The sequence below is a fragment of the Excalfactoria chinensis genome, chromosome 2 (assembly GCF_039878825.1).
Source record: "Excalfactoria chinensis isolate bCotChi1 chromosome 2, bCotChi1.hap2, whole genome shotgun sequence".
NCBI lineage: Eukaryota > Metazoa > Chordata > Aves > Galliformes > Phasianidae > Excalfactoria > Excalfactoria chinensis.
This window is the reverse complement of record NC_092826.1, coordinates 123,471,725-123,494,045: the sequence shown is the minus strand read 5'-3', so window position 1 is coordinate 123,494,045 and position 22,321 is coordinate 123,471,725. Positions and strand designations below refer to the sequence as shown.

At 41.0% G+C, this 22,321-nt stretch overlaps 1 protein-coding gene across 4 annotated transcripts in view; it reads right to left on the bottom strand.

The window, feature by feature from the left end:
* The window catches only part of CACNB2 (calcium voltage-gated channel auxiliary subunit beta 2), a 216,754-nt gene extending 194,664 nt beyond the window's left edge, over nt 1-22,090 (bottom strand). For 2 of the 4 annotated variants that reach the window (XM_072330335.1, XM_072330337.1), the window contains exons 1-2: nt 21,847-22,090; nt 11,381-11,473 (exon numbers count right to left, since the gene is read on the bottom strand). In XM_072330335.1, the coding sequence (XP_072186436.1) occupies nt 11,381-11,473; nt 21,847-21,942 (189 nt within the window). In that variant the 5' untranslated portion in view covers nt 21,943-22,090. The remainder of the gene's footprint in view (nt 1-11,380; nt 11,474-21,846) is intronic. The other 2 variants (XM_072330336.1, XM_072330338.1) reach the window with 1 other exon arrangement.
* Nucleotides 22,091-22,321: the final 231 nt, after the last annotated feature.

Genomic DNA, 22,321 nt, shown 5'->3' with positions numbered 1-22,321 from the left:
ACAACTATAGGAGGGTATCTGAGATAACCATTGGGTAATACATTTTTTTTAGGAATTGATTTTGGTGGAAAAAGCATAGCTCATTAATCCTCCAACTGATGTGAAGGGCTTAAGAGAACTCTACATTCATTCATCTGCCCAGAAAAGCCGATCAGTGTCCTGAATCTCTTGATCAGTGCCACAACCACAAAGCCCACAACACTTACCATGACCAAGATTTCATGGGTTAACATGAGATGTGTACATCCAATAGACTTGCAAGAAGTTAGAAGTAAATTTTAAAATGTATTTTTTCACCATTCAAGAGCAGTCAGTTAACAAAACTTTAACAAGTTATTCTAAGTTAAGGAGTATCTGTCAACAGAGGTTTATAGGAAATGTAGCTGTAGCTCGTAAATAGTTAATGAGTATTAGGTGCATATAAGGGAAACGATATTTAGAAGATACAATGCAGACACAGTGTACAGAATATGCTTTGCTTCTCAATCTTTTGTTAAATGTTGAAGTTGTGGCTTAGATTATTCATTTTCAAGTGTGGCACCAGAGAGCCTTGCTGTGAGTGGGAATAAAAGAATCCAGCCCCCTGGAAGAAAAATGACATTTCTCGTCTCTCTTTCAACAGAGCAACTCACATAATCCGTTCATAGGGTTTCTGCAGGATTTATGATAACTGTGCTTATTTGAGAGGCTATTCAGGCAAATACATTAAACTGGGGGAAAAAAGGAATCCATTGCATTTTACACTGGTTACGGAATAAATCAAGAAGGATCTATATATTGTTTTGAACTTTCTTGAAGAAATACTGAAAATTCTTTGAAATTCAATAGATGTGATATATTAGCAAGGTTCAAATATTTCTCTGCAAATGCATGGACATTATAAGAGAACCTGCATTTTATTTCTACTGAAGAGAAGTTTCTCTGGGGGAAGGATAGAAACAGTCCAATTATCTTACTGTAAAATTTACTCCGTTTAGAAAGCCTGTTCATATAATAGTCTCTTTGAACCTCATCACACCCAGTGAATGCCACTGTTACACTAGGACAAAAGCACATTAGCCAAGGGACTTGATCTCAGACAACTAACCATCTTGGTTTATGAAGGAGCATGTTTTGTGGTAAATGGAGAGCTTTCAATAAGCAAGTTTTAACCAAGCATTAATAAATCATTCAGCTAATTTAACTAGAGACTTTAGGAAACAAATGTAAAGGAAGAGAAGCATCACAACATCATAAAATGGATACTACCAGATTTGTTTCAAAATGGGAGAAATGCAGAAGACCCTTTTGCTGTGAATGTTGGGTTGGTGTAGCAACTGGTCACCTCCACTGCCTGTCATCAGAACACTCTGGCAGAACAATTGGATTCAACTTATGTATCCAGCCAGATATGAACAGTTTACAGACCACCAAAGCAAGCAATCTAAAAATGAAATGCAAATAGAGTGGTGGTTCAAATATGAACTGCACGCTACTGATTTATGTGCAGGAGCTCTTAAAGTTCAAGCAATACCTATGGGAAGCTTTCCCAAAATTTTCTGCTGATCTCCTGACACAGCAGTATAACCTTCAGTTTCTCTCTCCCAAACCCACAGCAATATTTTACCTAGTAATGCAAATTCAAGTTATTTTGTAATGCATGCAGTCTTTCTAAAAGAAATAAATACTACATGTAGACTAACCACTGTGTAAAAAATATAGGGATTGTTTCAAGTAGCTCTTGCTTGTGAACAATTAATCAAACAAGATCAGAAAAATCATAAGCCTTCAAGAGTTAAGTCATTTCCCCAGAAAAGCACAGAGCACACTGCCAACTCTTCCAGACCATCTCCAATGAGTCACAGCTTCCTTGGCCTCAAACCTAAAGCTGCCTCTCTTCCTCTTGGCTGTGTCATCTGATTTGAAGGCTTTATCTCAACACCACACTTATTTATTATGTAAGGTGATAACTCATTTTCTACATTCAAATTGCAAAGTATTGCAAAATGGTCAGTCTACCACTGCACCTTCAATCTGTCCTTTTGGTAACAACATTTTAAATACTGTTCACTTTCCTTGGATAATAACAGGGACGTAAAGATTTTTCAAATCTTACCCTTTGATAGCTTCAAACTGCTGGTGGAGTTCAAGCAAACATTATTTCTCATAAGCATGGGAAATGTTAACATTTTATTTTGACCTGATACTATAACAAGGCAAACTGTAAGGAATTCTCCTTAGGAATCCATCGTATTTTCATTTCAGTATAAAAGTCAGATGATGGATAAATTGAAATTGATGTTGAGAAGTGACGCGTAAAACCAGTTGACTTCTGATTATACTTTTAATTAGTCAGGTGATTTCTTCTGCAATTATTTCAAGGTCAAAGCTGAAATAAGCTTTGATGGTTTTTGTTTGTTTGTTTGTTTGTTTAACTATAACCAAACATTTCCCTGATACGTTACTATTTTCAAAAGAATTCCTGAAAAGTAAATAAGGTCAAAGAAGGAAGAGAAAGAACAATTTGTTTTTCCAGAGAGATATGCATCTAACAATGTGGTTTTGGAAATGTAGTAATGGGAGATTACTGAATATATACCATAACTTTATTCATTTTCAGGAAAAAAGCAATCCCCGCTTGCCGACACTTCTACTTAAATCTGCAAAACAACTTAAAATGCAGAAATACTACTGGAGGCAATAGGAAGACAGGTATAAAAAGCAGATAGAAATATATTTCTCCTTTCACTTCACCTGTCTCCCTTTCTTTCAGCTCCTCACTTATTTGCAAGAACCACTTACTTCTCTTTCCTAACTAAGAACTTGTTGTGCTATGGGTAAACTCTCTGATGACAATCATTTATCATACAGGCTAGCAGTTTATGTGAAACTTAGAATTAACACCATGCATCTGAACAGAGACAGAACAACTCAGATATTCCATAAGATATGGCCTAATAAGGAAGGGTAGCTTTCCAGATTTACATAATAACTAGTACTGCTTCAGGTCCTACCATTTTTCAAGCCAATTATAACCGGGAACTAAAATGTTACGTGCCCATCAAAAAAGATGTGCACTCCACAATTCAATGCCCAGGAAAAGCCTTTACTATAAACTCATTTGAAGATTTACATTTCTTTTTAGCAGTAATGGAGCACTAAGCTTTTTAATGCACCTACTATACCAACAAAGAAAGTGCTGAGTGAGATTGGACTGAAAAAGCAACACTCAAATCTATAGGAACATATAATCAGTGTTGGAAGTACTGTCTAAATAAACAGCCCAAGGGAAGACAGTTCTCTGCTGCAACTGCCATAAAACTGGCAACTCCCTGAGAAATTACACAGAAATTGCACTTGTATACAATGCAATGTATCTGATCAGCGGTGTATGAAACAAAGGTTCCTGAGTTTGAGCAGGAATGTACTGGTATTGTGAAAGAAAAGCCTCAATGGATCCCTTGGACTAATTGCAGAGTGCCTCTCCTCACTGCCAAGACCCCAGCAGAGGTGGGAAGGATTCTGCTGGACACCAGGGGAATGGGAAGCAGTTTGCACAGTGGCCAGCCAGGCTCCATCTCTTCCTGCAACTACTCGCATTTTGGAGTGTGAGATGACATTTACTTTAGGGAAAACCAATCTGTTCCCTTGGGTCAGACATTTGTTCCCAGTCAAAATCATGCAGCACAAGCACAGGCCCTGAAAATCAATACAGTATTTAAAATGACAAAAACGAATTCAAAGTTACTTTTCTGTAAAAAGAATTAAGTCAGCAGCTACGTTTACAGCACATTTACATATAAGTATGAACATGAACTTTAAAAATAACTTAAAATATCTTCTCAAAAGATAAACCAACACGTTGCTGAAAAAGTACTTTTTACCATGACAAGTGGACTGCTCCATTTAAAAAAGAAAAGTCTTAAAAACAACCCCAGATCAAATCTACTCCAACTAACTCAGCCTGTACAAAAATGTCAAAATACTGCATTAAACTTCATAAATTATTTTTGGACAGGTTTTGTATTAGGGACAATTAAACATACGCAGTGGAAAACTTGTACCACTGCAGATATTTTTTAAGCCCATGCTTAATATAGTTAGAAGACATCTATGATGGTATAAAAGAACCTCACATCTCACCACAACGTTCAAAATTAGTATTTCAAGTTAGACAATGTTGCACATGAGAACCAGAAACCACAGTGAATTTCCTGGGATAAGCAGGGTACAAAATAAAACCATCCACTTGATTCTTGTTCAATCCTATTTCTAATTTTGATTTAACTCTTTACAACCATGTAGCCTTTCTCCCTCAGAGATTCTGCAAAGCTGCATTCAGCACATGAAGAAAGGGAGTGCTGGAGGTTCACAAAGCAGCTGAAAGGCTTTGGTACATTCAGGTCATGAAAGCACATTGCTTAATATAATGCTTCAAGAGAGAGACTGCCAGAAAGCAGTCACCAGTCGTGAGGATATTTGGCCAAAGAGAAAGCCTTAAAAACACACTGTTATGCTCCAGCCTTTCCACTTACTACTTTACCACACAGTACAATGGAAGTCTCCAGTGGTACATTCAGCAAAATTGCAAAGATGGTGCAACTCTCCACCAGTTTGCTCATCTGCCTGAAACACCTCATATCTGCCAAATGAGCTGAGTCCGTGCTTCGTCTCTATGGCCCTGAGTCACCTGTCAGCTGCAGAAATCTCTCAGGGCTCTGGTACAAAAAAGTCCTGTTGCAGCCTTCAAAAGTCTTGCTACAAAGGGATGTATGTGGTGCCAGTAAACTTGGGTGCTGTTTGAGCAGTTAGAAAAAATAAAATAAAATAAAATACATTTCTCCTCTCTTTGGTATGTCCAAAGGAGAACAGAACTGGGATGCACATGTGAGAAGGCAGCAAAGGCACAGATGCAGGTGAAATTCCAACAGCTACTACCTACGCAGCTGCCACCGCCACCTCAGGGCCTGCTCCTCCAAATCCACTCAGAGGAGGCTGTGCGTGTCCTGTCAAATACTTCAAAACACCCACTGCCCACTTCGGCCATCTCACAAGAAACTGCCAGTCGCCTCAGCAGTAATCAAACATGGGCCCCATCTACAAAATGTCATCATTCCCTCTGCTGCTTGGAAAGGCTGTGTAGTCTTCAGCTGTACTGAAGGAAACATCTGCCCAAGGCTAGAAGGAGGTAGCCTTCAGTTTTTAATAAAGTATTGTACTTAGTCATTCTCCCCTGTAATTTTCTCATACTCTGCTACAAGAAGCATGGAAAGAGTAAACAGATGCATAAGAAGAGTTTTAATGATGCTCTGCCTTTTTGTTTTAGTTAGAGGGTGTAGGTTTTTTGTTGAGTTCTTGGTGTTTTATTTATTTTATTTTTTTTTAAACACATGGCAGCAGTTTGCTTTCTATTCTTAGTAACCATCTGAGGCAAAAAGGGCCCATGAAAGAATTGAAGTCCGCAGATGAACTTCCTTTCCGCCGGGATTTTTCTCAGCCATCTCCCCTCCAGTCACGCATGCCAAAATCCCATGCTTCACAGGGGCATCTGTTCTATTCTCTCCAGGCCAAAAAAGGAGACTTCTCAAACCCTTACTACAGTTGAGGAAATGTATATCTCAATGAGCCTAATGTGATTTTCCCATGTACACAGAGCCTGAAGAGCAGTTTTACAACTGGCAGCAAAAGGGAAAGTCCCCTTCTCTGCCCTCCCCATTTCCTTCCTCCAGTCACACACTCCCAACTCACTCCTCTCCTATATCTTTTCCTCCTACTGCTCCCCATCTATCTAAATCTTACCGTGTGACTGGGGAACTGAAGTGTCAGCCGTGAGTGAAACTCTAAATCAACAGCCAATCTGAAATGTTCTTATGGATCCCTATATTTCCCTAAATGCTTCTCCCACTCTTCTTTTATCAACTTGGTATACTTCATATGACAAGAAATACATTAAAAAAAAAAACAAAACTCTCTTTCCTATTCTAGCACAACTCCTAGAGACGTTATCTCACTTTGTATCATAATAAACAGAGACTCACGGGATTTGACTAAAGACTGATTAATATTGCTTGACACAAAAAGCACATCACCCTGAAACTCCACTGCCTGACTGTGATTTATGGTCGTACATTGGACTTAACAGCAAAGCCTGGCAACTCCCACTACAGCCAATAGAACAAAGCCATACCGAAATCACACTCTGTATACAAACCCCAACTCTAGGTAGCTTTATCCAAGTGAAATATATTCCCTTCAAACCTTGTATTTCACAGTAAAAACCATAGGATGGTAGAATTCCACCCAATTAGAAACCCACAAAACAAAGATTTTAATCTGTTTCAAATAAACAGATGTCATAGTGCATATCCACAGACATCGCTGGCATTGTTTTCAGTGAAATCAGTACAAATTAGAACAAAGACAAGAAAAATCTAAGAAAATATATCCAGACATTAGCTTCATAAATAAAATATGTTAAAATTAAGCAGAACATTAGGTATATATTTTTGTGCATTACAATCAGTGTTTGAAAAACACCTCTAGAAAATAGACACAGATTGTTTTCTAATGTTTATAAGCTAAAACAAACCTGGAAAGCTTCTTGTTTTTCTGCAAGCCAAACACTTCTCATAATCAGAGGGACACAGAGACTGTAAGAATATATTTAATTATAAAAGAACCTTTTTTCTTTTTTTCTTTTTTCTTTTTTAATTTAGATAATTTGGCTGGCCACAATCTTGTTTGCACACAGTGTTCAAGAAGCCAGAACAGTCTCAGCAGAGAAAGCATAGGCAGCCTTTAGCAGATGTGAGTGCTGAGTACTAAAACCAAAGCCAGTGTTTGTTCTCATGCTGTGCAGCCGACCTCTGTGGTTCAGCCTGCAAGTGCAGACAGTCTGCATGTAGGATCAGCACACAGCAGCTTGTTCCCTCAGAAAAAGGTAAATCACAGCTAAGCTATGTATCTTGAAGAAAATCAATTAAAAGAATACATTTCTGACACAGCCCAGTTCTCTGGTGAACTCAAGGCTAAGAGGCTTGTTTATGAACAAAACTAAGTCAATATTTTCAAATAGATTTTTAGTGCAAATCTTAGTTTTACCATTCATAAAATTCAATAGGTAATTACACAGCTAGGCAAATGTCCTTAGAGGAAAGTAGCAGAATAATGAATTCCCTACATAATTATTTATAGCTGTGTTTTTGAGTGAACACAGTGTAATAGGCATCAAGCCAACATTTAGAGGCAGAAAAAACCCTACAGATTTATAAAACCTTAAATATTTCAGAAAGCATGTCTGTAGCACACGGTCTATTTCACAACCTAATCTGTCTTTGCGATACACAGAAATCCCAACAACTTAAACTGCCTCTGTGATTAATCATTAGGATTTAAAATAAAACCTTGACAAAGACAGGTCCAGAAGTGCAAGCACAAAATATGTAATGCTATCAGAACATGCAATTGCTTAAAATAATGTTGCTGGGAAGTGCCACAGTGTTGTCTGCAAAATATTTTGTTTGATGGGTATTTTGAAAAACCCTTGGGAACAAAATCATTACCATGCATCAGTCAAAATGGCAGCAAGCACAGATCAGATCCAATTCAGTCTTTCCTAGCTAACCCCAACAACAAGCTGCTTATCACTCCAAACCTCAGAAAAGACAGTGTTCTTTAGCTCCCGAAAGACAACTGATTAAACTTAGCTAGAAGTCGATTAAAGCATGGTGTGTTTCTCCTTCCCAAATACGCTGCTTAATTGCTAATATGAGTTCATAACATAGGAAAAAAAAATAAGTCTTCTTTCTGCTGTTGAAAAGTAAAGCAGGAGCTGCTCACAAATGGAAGGAAGTCCAAGCTTTTATTTTCTAATGCCCCAACATCATAAATAATACTCTGGAGACAAAATGAAACAAACAATTCTAAAAAACAAAAAACCCAGCAGATAGGAATATGATCCTAAGCATCCTCCTAAAACCTTATAGGTTTTCAGTATCATAAGCGAGAAACAGAAATAAAAATCCATATCAACAGATAAAGTTCATGGTATAGTGAAGATTTAACTGCATTGAAAAGAACTGCTTTAAAATTTTTATATTATATATATATATATATAATTGCTCTTGCTTCAGCTTAATGCTTCTTTTATATGCACCAGTAACAACACTGGATAAATGGCTCTGCTCTTTTTCCTTACTCTGAAAAACAAATTTCCATGGAAAAGATCATTGTGCACAGGGTCGTGCAGAGTGCATTTCATCCTCCTTATACAACAGCAGCAATTTTCAAGCAATTTGAATAAAATATTACTTTGTTCTCTCTCATTCAAACACAACTAAGTTGGCATTGTTTTTACTACTGTAGCACTTAGTATGCACTGCGGGAAACATGCCAGGAACATACCGGAGCCAGAGGTGCATGTGTCCTTAAGGAAACGGTAAAACACAAACACAATAAAGCTTTGTCAGTGCAAGTAATAGACATCGACTGCCTACTCCTACAGTAGCTTTAGCTCAAATGGTCAGCATCTCCATGGATTGAAATGTCTGAATCCTGTTTCCAACTTGCTCTTGCACAGTATCTCCAGCGTGTTGCTCTTAAACATTTTTTCAGGACTAGACATATTTGTTTTCTCTTACCCAGCACCGATTCCCAGCAGTGCTTGCAGCAAGAACCTGCTCGCCTTTCCCAGCTCACCCAGTGAAAGGCCAGGTCAGCTGCAGATGACTCAAAAGGACTTTCCAGACATTTTTTCTTGATTATGAGGAACATAGTCAGATTTCAGTAATAAATGCTCAGGACAACTCCAGGAATCACTCTGCCACATAGATGGGAGTATTTGTAGAGCTGCATGTGGAAGTTGCAGGATAGATTCAGAAGTAAATGTGAAAGGAAGAGAGATGAAAGGAAAGAAGGGGAAAATGAAAAAATAAAAATAAAAAAAAGCATCAACAGGCACAATGAGCACTGCTGAAACAAACAGGTTGTGTGCATCTCATGTGCAAATCACAATTACTGCCCACGCACCTACAAACAGCTCACCAAACCAAAGTGACTTTCCAGTTTTGAGGTAACAGTACAACATAAGAGAACCTATTATTGGTGCTACTGGTTTTTAATTTGTCCATTCTACTTATCTGCTGCACTCATCCATTTCATCAAAGTCTTGGACCAATTTTTTTTCTCCTTTAAATAAATGGTTATGGCAGAACAATTAAGTTCATTTATATAATGTAAAATATTCTCCAAGAGAGAGATGAAGAGAAGGCAGTATGCAGCAGAGAGGGAAGGGCAGAGCAGCTGAGCCAGCAGAAAGCAGCTGCACCCACTCCGCTTAATGTATGGAGCGTACATTCATTAGCATAAGAGAAGAGTAAGCAGTCCCAGGAGGACCAGCACAGATAAGCCTGCTGAAGATGCAGTCTAAGATCCGAAATAAACCTGCTAGCACCAACTGTGAAGATGTATTTCTATGCACCTGGTACAACTCAAACTCTACTTGTAAATGATTTGCAAGGAATGTTTGTGATTTTTATCTTTTATTTTTAGTTTTGGACAGCACAACATAACATATTTATCCATTAACATCCCTTCATTATTTTCACTGACAATATCATATCAAAACTGAGTTTTCTTCAGAAGTCTTTTAAACCTCTGATTTTTCCAAGTGGATCAATTCCCTCCCCTCCCACTTTCCCCCCCCCCCCCCTCCCTCCCCCCAAAAAAGTCATTTTTATTGTATCACTTGAGTAACTACTAAAAATGGAGTTAGAGAATGATATAAAACTCCTTTGTAAAAATCTGCTCTTGAGGTATTTGTGGGCTATGTTCCCTTCACAGTCCCGGAAATTATACAGACTCCTTTAGACTATAGCTCACCTACCCTGATTTATAAGTCTGTTTTCAAGATTTTCATGAATCATTTCCCACATTCTGTAATCAGATAGATCTCCATTGACTACAATAACCCAACTGAACATCTATGTAGAGTTTGAAGATCCATCTTCCTTGCCCCGCTCCTATGAATGATACTAAGAAGAGATACTTAAGTCTAAATTCAGACCTCACTTAAGTAAACAAGAAAGTCAAAGAGCTGTGTGTAGCTGGTGTAAAATAAACACCCTTATTCCGTTAAAAATGTTCCAAGCTGAGTTCAACATCCATGAGGAGCTAAGGAAAACAACAAAACAGATTCCTTACAAAGAATTCTCGGCACAGGGAGATCTGTTGCAACTCCCAAACACTAGTTTGTCTTTCTCAGAGTATTTTTAAACAGGACAAAATATCATAAATCAGTGATTTATTGATCCAGGTTTTCTTCTTCATCTTGTTCACTGCCACTGACAAACTCTCATGATCAAGTAAAATTTCACATCTATATCCAACAGACCTGTCTCTTTCAAATCCGTGCCCTGTCACAAAACCTACTAATATGATCACAGAAGGACAAAGCAGAACATTTTTTGCAAACAGAGGATGCATACTGAAACAACTAATGCAACAGCAATGGAGTCACTGAACATTTTAAAACTGAGACACATACAAGACAAGATAGATGTGAGGGAAGTCGGGTGTTTCCTTATAGTAAAACCAAAAACTCTGCAATTAAACCTCCTGAGTTCCAGAAGCTCTTCAAGAAGTTGACAAATCTATGTTTGTAATGCTGCAGCTTAAATCAGTGAGGAACAAACAAGTGTATTTTTGGCTCTTTGGATAGCTGCAGTCATGGTGCAGCTCTAAGCACCCTTTGTGCTCTCTGGGTTATTCTCTGCTATAAGCACAAAGAAACTTGCTCTCTTAGTTCTGTAGCCAAAGATCCTTCACCATGTACTTTATTACCTCTGTTGACCAGATCAAGTTGTTTGTCAAGCACCCAGCCCTATCTAGAACACTCACGAGGCTCCATGTAAGAAGGGATGCCAAATACACGTACACAGGAACAGGTTATGGAATCGGAAGCTTTTCCTGGCCTTTCAGTATCTGTTTGATGAGCACAATGCTGCCAGGAATTTACCCTCCAAACCATGCCTTTAAATAACACTGGGAGGAAAGCATAGCAGTGAGCACTGCCTTGCACAGCTCTATTTTAAGCAGGAAATCCCCAGGACTAGTAGGTTTTGATGCTTTCTCCCAAATGTTGCCCATTTAGGCACTGCCTTGAGACTCCACCTCCTCTTCCAGCTTCAATCACCTGACAGCACTACAGAAAAAAATAATGAAAACTACTATACTTTTCTGCCAAGATCAAAGCAATAGCAACCAAATATTTTTCCCTGCCTTGGCAGAAAATTGTACTAATCCTCAAGCTACAGCATCACTCTTTGATTTGACAATTTGTAAAAGAGAATTATTTGAACATTAACACCAAGTCCTCCAGACATAAAAGCTGAATACCACATACCTGGCGTACAAAACTGTTAGAGGTAGTGTCAGAAGATGTACTCCCGTCTGATCCTTTAAACCGATTTTTTCTTCTTGCCCCTTTACCATAAGACTGTCAAAAAAAAAAAAAAAAGGGAAACAGATTAGAGATACAACGTTAGTTTGTGTTGCACAGACAGCTCTCAGCTCAAGCTTTACCAGTGCCTACCAGGCCAGCAGAGCTTCAAATGATCAGCTTTGTGCCAATTGATAACCAATGTTCAGGAAGTAACTGATGGGCTACATGCGTATGTGCTCATTAACAAAGTTAGATTTGGCCAATTGAGCTTTGAATGTTTATTATTTCACATTCAGGTTTGAAGAAGCATTTATAAACTTGTATAGTTGTATTATTCACACAAGACAAAATGACTAAAAAAGTACAGTTTCTTTTGCAGCTGGCCTAAATGCACAAGCTAGGACGGGCAACAGTTGGTCAGCCTACAGCACACCACGGCTGTGAGCCAAGTCAGCTGAGAGAACAGCAAAGAGTAGCCAACAGCTTTTTGATTTAGAAGATATAAACTGAGGATAAACATAAAAACAATGACAACTTAGAAAAAGAAAGTTAAATTGAGGAAAAATATCATAATAGATAAAGAACTGAAGATGAAACTGGAAGGATACGTATAACTGAAAAAGCATTGTAAGAGTTCCAAACCATGCTATTTGCAACCACCTTTTAGGGCATGACAGTAAACCACATTGTGACCACCTCAACTGTTTCCAGATAAGGCAGAATCTTGCAGATTTGTTCTGTGCAACTACATTAGGATACAGCCCTTTATATCTAGTCATATTTCTAAAGTTCATCTAAACTCGCAATAAAACCATGTCTTGACAACTTCAAATGTGATTTTCCTTGAGACTGATAAATGTACATTTTTGTCACTCATCACTCTGCTTTAAAGGTCACTTTATTAATCTATCTCTCTGGCTCACATCTCCTGTCTTTAAATACCTCCCACAGGTCCCAGCAATAAGCAGGGTCTTTCTCTTCACTTCCAAGGTCTGCTTTGGCATATGTCCAATCTTAGCCCCCATCTTGCATTCATCACTTCACTTTAAAGTTCCACAATAAGTCATGGGGAAAAAAGCACACAAAAACAACAAAAAAAGAAACCAAAAAACTGCAGCATCCACCCTCACCTACACGCTGAATTTTCAGTTATTTGTACCATATCTTCCCCCCAGATTATCTCACTGCCCTTTTCCCAAGAGTATAAATTCCCCTACAGAAATTTCACTAATTGAATTAAAGCATACCACTAAAGATAACTTTTAAAAAGCCTTGCTAATAGTGTGCTAGTATGCTGATACCTCACTACATTGCACTAAGTAATTATATTAGTTATTTATTATTACTATTTTTTGAAACTCTCAGTCCATTCATCCACGTAATCCAGCCATCTCTGGCCATAAACTGCTATTGGTCCTGAGTGTAGGGACAATGAGAAAACTGTAATCAGTGTAATGGAGAACAAGCTTGCAAACATGTTACAATGCAGACAGCAAACCTCAGGATGAAACCCTGATTGGGTGCACAAGTGTGTCCCTCCCTGGGTTTGGGCAATGTGCGGAGAACCAGAAGGAGTTCTGGACACAAGTCCCATCAGCTTTTATAGCAGGAAAGGACAGTCTCAGAGACAGTTAAAATTTCATGCTGGAACCATCTACTGATATGACTTCAAAGTCTAAGCTTTGACTCTTAACTAACAAATGTTAAACATGACAGAATACATCAGAGCCTAAAAGTAATCATGTAGGATGACAAATAGGCACTAGTAAGTAAGATCATTTTTCAAATCAACAAATGCAGATAGCTTGCCTCCAAGAGATGAAGCAGAACCTCAGGCTGTATACAGACCACTAATGTTGACTCTGGGGGACTTCAGAGCTCTGCTTAGACTCCAGCATTACACCAGTATTGTATTTTAAAAAGAAACAATAGATCTGCCAGCCTGACACTGACTCTTGGCAAAATAATTTAATGTGCTACATCATTGAACTAACAGTGACTTAAGAGCAACAATCTTCTCCCAAACTGTGGGTTTATGGTGAGGACACTTTGCCAAATTAATGCGATTTCTACAAAAAGAGAGAGGCTGTGGAGTCTCCTCCTCCGAGAGATTCAGAAGCTGCCCAGACATGGCCCTGGGGCACCTGCTCTGAGTCTCCCTTCTGGAGCTGGGGTTGGGCCACATGGATCCTGAGCACCCCACCAGCCTCAGCTGTTCTGGGATTCTGTGAAAACTGAACAAGAATTGGTACTAACAACATGTGGCTTAAGGCAAGCTATTAAAAAAAAGAAATAAAAAATAAAATAGCATGGTGCATATCACGGGGATGAAAATAGGACTTTCTGATGAGTCAAGTAAGTCACGGAACATAAATTGAAATGTGAACCAGGAATGATTTCACATGGTTGTATTTCTAAAAGGAATCTTTGGCAAAAGAAGAAAATTTTGATCCTACAAAGGACTTTACAGACCTGTAAGAATAAAGAGTAGACTGGAAGCGCTATTGCCAGTAAATCATTGAAGAAATTTTCCAGTTATTGTTAGACAGTTCTTTGCAAATCATCTCTGTCCCACACAATAAGATAGAATATTAAGGTCACGTGCAATACATACAGATTGTCTTTAACATTGATGATCTTTATATAAAAACACTTTATTTTTCAATCAAAATTTACCAGTTATTAAAACTTGCCGTCACCAAAGTAACTACAGCGGCACAGTTACCTGTCAATGTTCTGAGCATCTTTTGTCCATTTTTGTGGAAGGATACAAAAATATATTTACCAAATAAATAAATATTCAAGGTATTCACATAGTAACTCAAGTATATAGAGAATCTACATAAAAAATTAAGCAATTTAGTACATAACGGACATTACAATACTGTGTAATCTCTGAGGAGATACTAGAACAATGAACATATATTCTCTGCCACAATCACATTTCTGTATTTGCAACCAGTCTCTTTAATATTTGCTTTATTTACAGAATCATTTATTCAATTTTATAAAACAAAAACATTACTGCAAAAGCAAAATAGGAACAGTACCTAGATTTAAAAGGACAAGATAAACAAGACCAGAATAAAAAAGCATTGCTAGCAGAGAGATAAACTGCTTCTCTACCTGCATAGCAACAACTAAAAGCCTTCATTTCAGCAACATCACAGCCCAAATCCACCTCAAATGTACTCTTATCTTGATTTTTCAGTCACTGTTTTTTATTTTGTTTGGTTTTTTTCATACACAGCAGCCTGCAGTTTTCTTCCAGTCTTATATAAGCAAAACACTGTTGAAGGGCACCAGCTGCATGCCAACTTTGCACACGGGACATGTCAGACAGGATGGCAGGCTGCAGGGAGGGCCCACGGTGCAGCTGCTTTCCTGCACGGACTGATTCCGAGTTAGAGGAAAGGGAGGACAGCTTCAGTAAGTGAGAAGAGACTGATTTGATGGCTGTTCTTGTTATTTTGAAGGATATCAATCTGGGACTACATTTGTCTTCTATGCCTTCCAAGCCTATTCCCACAGCCATAATTCTGCAAACTTTGTCCTAAACATGTGACAAGTCTTCCACAAACAGATTTCAAAAAATGATTAAGTGTCTCTGTCATGTGAAGAACCATGAACACTCATCCTGACAAATTCATTATGTTTTGCTCTTTTAATGTATTTTTTTTTTTGTTTTTGTTTTTTTGCATAAGAGCTTCATGCAAGAATAAGATCCTTTGCACCAAAAGAAAAAATAAACACATAATCTACCAGATACATGCAATTCTGGGGGAATAAATAAATAAATAAATAAATCACAGTGAACCCAATATGTTATTGTGATTTCCCTATGAAAATCAGCTGTCTAATCTATGTTCTGTTCAGCAGTCGGCTGTAATTACGTAGCTAAAAATAAAGGGCTGAATCACGATGTGTGAGCATTGGCCAGCAAAAAGCAACAACCTGAGGCACCTTCTTTAAACATAGTAGTCCTGCCCACAAGAACCACCCTAAGTCTATCCTGTACTGTAACTCAACCCAGCTCATTTTAATACAGCAGGCTCCAGTCTTGACAATAAGTCTGTTTATATAAGAAGCTTACTGCAGGAAACATTCCCACTGGATTTCTGCATCACTCCTTACACAAACAAAGATCTGTATACATGTAAGTGTTTACAGGATAAAACTGTAGCTTGGTTTATTAGTCAGATGTGTGAAGTTCTTTTACAATCAGCGGAGCTGCCAGAGACAAGAAACACAACCACACGCATTTATGTTCTACAGCTTCTTAAAATACCTGGCAGACTATGTGAAGCCCTAAAAAAAAATCTACCAAGGCCATCTTGTAAAGAGCAGTTTCATCAACAGAGACTTAACAAAGTGAAGGACGACTGTTTTCCAGCCCTGACACGCAAGTACATTGTGCAACCTTTGTTCAGGCTGTGTAATCAAACAAAATATGGGAATCATACGAAGCATTACAGGCATGAACAGCAGTTTCCTAGTAATTAACAGTTTCATATGCAGCTCCCTCAAGTTACTGCAAACAGATGAGATTAACGTTGCCCACTGAAACCCTCCAATTTTAATGAGGTTCTGCCTCAAGATGTGAAAGGCATCTATCTGTAATGTTTAATCCTCTAACACACATAAGGAGCAGAAGGCATGCTTTATCATTGTATCAAAATCCTATCATCTGGAAGAGGTGTTGAAGCATTTCAGACCGTTGGCTATACACAGCCAGGGAACTGATCTTCAGTGGAAGTCTGGAAAAAGCCTTCACCAGCAGCCACTCCAGTGGTATCTTATACCAAAGAGAAATAGATGTAGTGTAAGTCTGAGTCTTTACCAATTATATCAGCCATCAAGACTGATACCATGGTTGATAGCAAAGAGAAATTAAGGAAACAGAAGCCACCCATGGAAAGCTTCCCTCTGCTGGACCTACTCTTAAGAGTAAAAGAAGGAGCAGAATTATTAGGCATCAAGGTTACTGAATTGGATTCAAGTCTTGAAACGGAAAATTATCTCAGAAAGGAAACAGGGAGAAAAGCAAACAAACAAAACAAAACAAAAACAGAAAATAAACACTCAGAGCTGGAATGAAGCTTCCATGACTTCAAACGAACAAACGTCTAGTTACAAGGATCAAAAGAATACCAAAAGGTAAAGAAAAATACCTCAGTATTGAGCTTCCCAGGACTCCCTAGCTCCATCCTACCATCGGAATGGAGGCAACAGCAATGTTGGGCACAACAATGTGTCCTGGCTGGCCTTGCTCCCAGAGCTGGGCTTTCAGCTCACCCTACATTTGCCCTGTGATACGCCTTCAGTGAGGAAGGTGCCTACAGAGCACAGACTCATGTTCCCATAGCAGAGAAGAGACCTGGATTTCTTCAAAAAACAAAAACAAAAACAAAAACAAACAAACAAAAAAAAAAAACAACAAAAAACACCATTTGCAATGATGACAATACAGAAAAGACTAGGGATCCCTTGAGAAATCTTATCACGGTGAGGATCTCCATAGTCACCAAGTTCACACCAAGTTCTCACAACTTAAAATGCTGAGGCTGCTAGGCGCATTCAACAGCCCTTCCTTAAGATCTAATACCTATCCAACAAAACAACACAAATAAGATTACTTATCCAAACTTGCATACATCATCTCAATATAAATATTTGACAAATGATTTTTTTTCTCCCACTAAAAAGAAACCATTTCTGCTGAGAAATATTTGATGCTCCTTTCTGCTGGTCTGCAATAAAGTCTTTCTAGTTCTTCCAGCAGAAATAGCCCAGTTCTCACCAGTTTGTGCACTTCTGAGCCAGCTTCCTGTCCTCCCACATTCCCTCTGGGGTCCCTGGTCAGGGCACCCAGTATTTTCCACTTCAGCATATAACAGGTGGGGGACCTGACCTGTTCTCCACTTTTCAGAGACTCAGGACACCACATTGGTCAAACCCTTTTGCCTCCCTCCCTGTTGCACCACTGACAATGTGTGCTCCCAACAGAACTCAGCCAGCACCAAGGCCTGTGCCCAAACCCAACCATGTCTCCCGCAGCCTTTAGAATCAGACACTACAGTTGCAGGCCACGCGCCTTCTCATCCCCATGAGTTTATTTTTTTCTTTTATACACAAAAGAGACCTGTCTTGGTAAAAGACTTGCAGGAATAACAGCTGCCTATAGAAAGCTTCTCTCCGCCCTGCATGGCAGGAAGGCTGATTTGGGTTGCTTTGTGTTATTTTGAAACTCTCCTGTCCTGGCACAGAAAAGAACTGAGAAAAAGAAGCAGAAAAATAGTAACTGAGAACCCAGAGAAACCAAGCTTGGAAGTGTACAGGAACTTTTTATCCACAACAGTTCAAAATGACAAACCTAGAGACAAAACAAGATAAAAGGAGAGACTGCCTCTAGAAAATGGCTAACTCTCAAAGAAGTTAGGAGTGAATCTGCTAAATTGCTTCACAGAGACTTTGCAGTCTAGGCAAATGTTAAGAAAAAAATGCAAACAGTAACTATAGTCCACAGATGCTGATGATGTGCAACATCTGAGTGACAAAGAAATGTCTTTGGACGAGACAACCACACATCTTTACCTGTTACTGGTGAATTTTGGAGAATGCAAAACAAACCCTGAAAGCATAGAAAGGTTATCCGTAAAGAAACAGCTGAAAGTTGAAGGGCTTTCTTCAGTTAATGACTATCAAAATGTATTTTTGTCAGCAAGGGGTGAAATGCCGGAAGGAGGTTACCATATCAGGACAGAAAATACTACCTCTTGCTCAGAACCAAGAAAAGTCCAATGTATTAGTTTGATTTCTTCTCTTCTTTATTCATATATAGCCCTGCTCCAGCATCTGGCCTGCAGGGATGCTGCCAGAAGAGCGTAAAGCTGTCCATGCCTCTATTGAGAATGGGAGTTGTGATTTTATGAGCAAAAAGGGGGGGGGGGGGGGGGGGGGGGGGGGGGAGGGGGAGAGAAGGGGGGAGAGGTGTACAAATTGTGTTTGTTTGCCTCCTACAAGGCATTCCCTCTAGTTAGACCTGAAAGATACGATGTTGCAAACATTCACTTGAAGAATAAGTAATCGCTGCTCATCTTGATAAATCAGCTTAGCTAAAATGGAGCAGCAGAGGGCAGTGTGATTAATCCGCGGGGTGTATATCGCCGTTCCCTTCAGCCCTCATCACCGCCGGACAGGCAGGAGGGAACGGTGCCATCTGAAAAGACAGAGAGAAACCTAGGAAGGGCAGGGCCAGCAACTGCACGGATATTCTCGAACTGTCAACACGCACACTGCTCCAAAATTTTTGCGGGCATCAGTTATGTTCAGTATAGACTGAGATCTGAGGCCACCCATCCCGACCCCACGCTGCACCCCAAGCAGCGGGCAGCCCCTGCCCACGCCAAGTGCCACCCAGCATCCTTTGTGCCAGGAGGCGGGAGCACAGAACAGTACCGAGACACATAGAAAATCTAAATGCGAGTGAAGGAGCTGGAGAAAACAATTAAGAAGGGAACTGTTTTCATTTCAAATGTGTCAGGCTGTTAGAACCTGCACTGGAAGATGATAGATAAGAAGGCAAGGAAAAGGAACAGGAGGAAAATGATAACGGGGAATAGAGAAGAATTCATCCAGGGCTCGATGCCTCCTCCCTCGATGAGGCAGCCTGTTGTTGCCTGCTAAGTGTCTTCATTATATTGTCTTAGAAATATCCCACGTAATTTAGTGACCTGAGTGCAAAGGCTGTTCCTACAGCACAACCCAGGAAGTCATGGTATGAGAAAATAGAAATTACATCTCGTGATTCCTGGGAATTGATGGGCTTTTAATTGGGATCAGAAAAAATAAAATAAAATAAAAAATAAAAAATAAATTAGATGAGGGGAGAAAAAAAAAGGACTGAAAACTTCCTCGAGAGGCATTAATATGCCCTGCTGTAGTATGTTATATACAAATTGCCATAGCATCTGCGTTAATTAAAATGATTCATTCGCATATTCGGATTCAGATTTCTAGATCTGAGAGGTTCTTGAAAGGAAGATTTTAAGACGGTGATGAAGTTGATTGTTCAAAAATCGGGTCCTGATTATAAACCACCGATATGGCTCAACAGTTTGCTTGTTTTGTGATTTCTGAAAATCAGATGCTGAGTTTATTACAGAAGGGTGACACATCAAATGCTACAAGCACAGTGAATTGTGCCACTACCACCAGCACATGTAGACACCTGGCCAAACCAGATAGCTAAAAGCACACCACAAACCCTGCCTCCACTGGCATCACAGTGAGCACCCAGAATTACATACTTACAATAACACAGACCTAAAAGCCACAGTGTTTTAAATAACAGAGAAACATGAACACTTTCTCCCATTGCAAAGAACTTCCCAAGGAGAGTATGGTACCATTGGCAGGATCAACACCTGCAGGGATTTATTCCTTTTGCAGATCTTGTTAGAAAAACACACTATAAAAATAAGAAATAGATTATATGCAGGGACTATCCAGGAACAGTTCATGTATTTAATGATCTTTTAAGAGAAAATGCTTTCAGAGTGTTAACTGCATTCACACCTCTGCCAAGCGGCGATGAGTTTGGCCAAAATTGATGACGGGGTACAATCCAAGGTAACGACCATGATGTACAGCCAGATTAAAAGAAACACTCAGCTTTGCAAAAGTAAAATTCTTGGGTAAGAGAAATCCTGAGGCTTGCTACGAGCACACAGAGGTTCTTCAATTATATTTTGCTTAATCATAATTACCAGAAGTAGCACTTCAGAGGGAATACTTTAAGGAGAGATACCACTCCATAGGCTCACATGGTTTTTTCCTTCCTGATGCATTACTTGGCATGACGTTTTTCTAGGATTGATACATAAACACCTCAGTGAAAAAGATAGTGGTGGGCAAAGCTGAAGGACCTGTCGGCAACCTACTTGATCACTCACTCTCTCTCATTAAGCTTCTCCTTCTCCCTGTGAGCTTTTCCTAAAGCAGCAAGATCCTACCATATTGATTTTCTAGAAATCATGTTAATAGAGCAAAATCCCAGACCAGAATAATTGTCTCTCAGTGCAGAGCATGCTAAGGAATGAGGTGAACATTCAGCCAAAGGGCTCTTTTTTCCCCTAAAGTTATTTCTTCCATACTAATGGTTTATGTAGGTCTAGGGCACATATGCATGAAGATGTGATTCTTGTCTTGCCTGACAGAGCCTGGTTCTGAAAACTGAAAATTATTCACTCAACCAAAAAGCTGTGTCACCGCTATCTTAAAAATTGGCTTTTTGGCTTTAGGTGTTCAGAAACCAATTCTATAAAATAGAAGTACTTTACCTGAATAACAGATAATGTAGGTGTTGGCAAGCTATCTTCCTCTCTAAACAGAGGTTTTTTTTTACTAGTGAAAAGGAGGTGGAGGGTGAAAATCTGCTTTATGATCAGTGATCGACCCGCAGTAACAATGCGTCACATTTTGACAATCACCGATTCTGCACTTAGGGCTGAAAAGATACAAAAAGGGTGTGGGTCACAAACGAGTTTCTTTGCCACTGCTCCTGGAGGGGCTGGCAAAGCATACGGCCCTGCCAGAATGTGCTCTGCGCTCAGAGACTGCAGACATATCCACAGCCAAAGAGACACTTGCAGCCCCATCTCGGCTGCGTTTCAGTGCTGGGCTTTGCCCTGCTGTCACCGCTCGGAGCAATTAGCTCCTGTGCCAGACGGGCAGCATCTTCCCGTGGCAATCCGGCACTCCTGCGATGGCACCAGACCGCCTCAGAGGACAGAAGGCGTCAGGGAAAGCTTTGGCAGCAGCAAATGAAACCGCCACCCCAAAAGGAAAAAAACTCCGAGCTCGAGCAAGCATGTTTGCAATTTAAAACGCACGCAATCGGATTTTACCACCCTTTGACTGGGTTTAAAAATAGCACCGAAAGTCTTTGTAGCCAACTATTGCAAACTCGAAGGCATTATGCAACGTTCCTCAATTAAACAGGAACCACCTTTCAGAGAGCAGCCCCCTCCCCGCCGCGCCGTCCCCTCTCGGCGCCCGTCCACCTGAGCGCTCGGACAGCCCCGAGGAGGCCGCGCCGCCGCCGCTGGAACCTCGGAACCCGCTCGGCCCCTCCGCCCCCACACGGCACCAACAGGTTACCGCGGCGGGGAGCCCGGCCGGGACCTGTCACTGACAGCGCGCCGAGCGCGGGCGCAACGCGTGCCGCCCGCCCGCCCACCCTCCGGAGATCAGCCGGCTTCTCTCGGCTCGCGCATCCCGGGGGCCGGGGGGACGGCGGCTCTCCGGATGCCAAACTTTTCCGAGCGCGGAGCCCACGCCGAGGGCCGCGCCCCGGCCGTTCCCCGCCGCCCCACCCGACCCCCCGATCCCAGCGATGCCCCCGGGCCCCGCCGTCCCCGCCCTACCTGCGCTGTCGCCGCGGGCAGGGGGTTGTCCAGCAGCTCCATCGGCACCTCCTGCGCCGGGCTGGGAGGCGATTTGGCCATGTCGCTCTGGACCATTGGAGTGAAGCCGGGCAGAGCCGAGCCCCGCGGCGGGGCAGAGGCGGGCAGAGCCGAGGTGGGGCGGCGCGGCGCCCCTCAGAGCCCGGCCATGCCGGGGAGCGGGCGAGAGGGCCGAGGCGGGCGGGCGGCGGCGCGGCCCTGCCTGCTGCCGGTGGGGAGCGCGCGGCGCGGCGCCGGGGGACGGGGCACCGCCGGCGGCGGGCGCGGGGGGAGGGCAGGGGGCGGCGCGTGGGGATGAGGGAAAGTGACAGCGAGCATCTCCCTCCCGGCAGCTACCGGGCGGCGGGCGCGGGGCAGCGCCGCCCTCCCTGCGTCCCTCCCTCGCGGCCTCTCTGCCAGGAGCCGCGGGGGTGGGAGAGAAAGTTGGGAGGGAAGC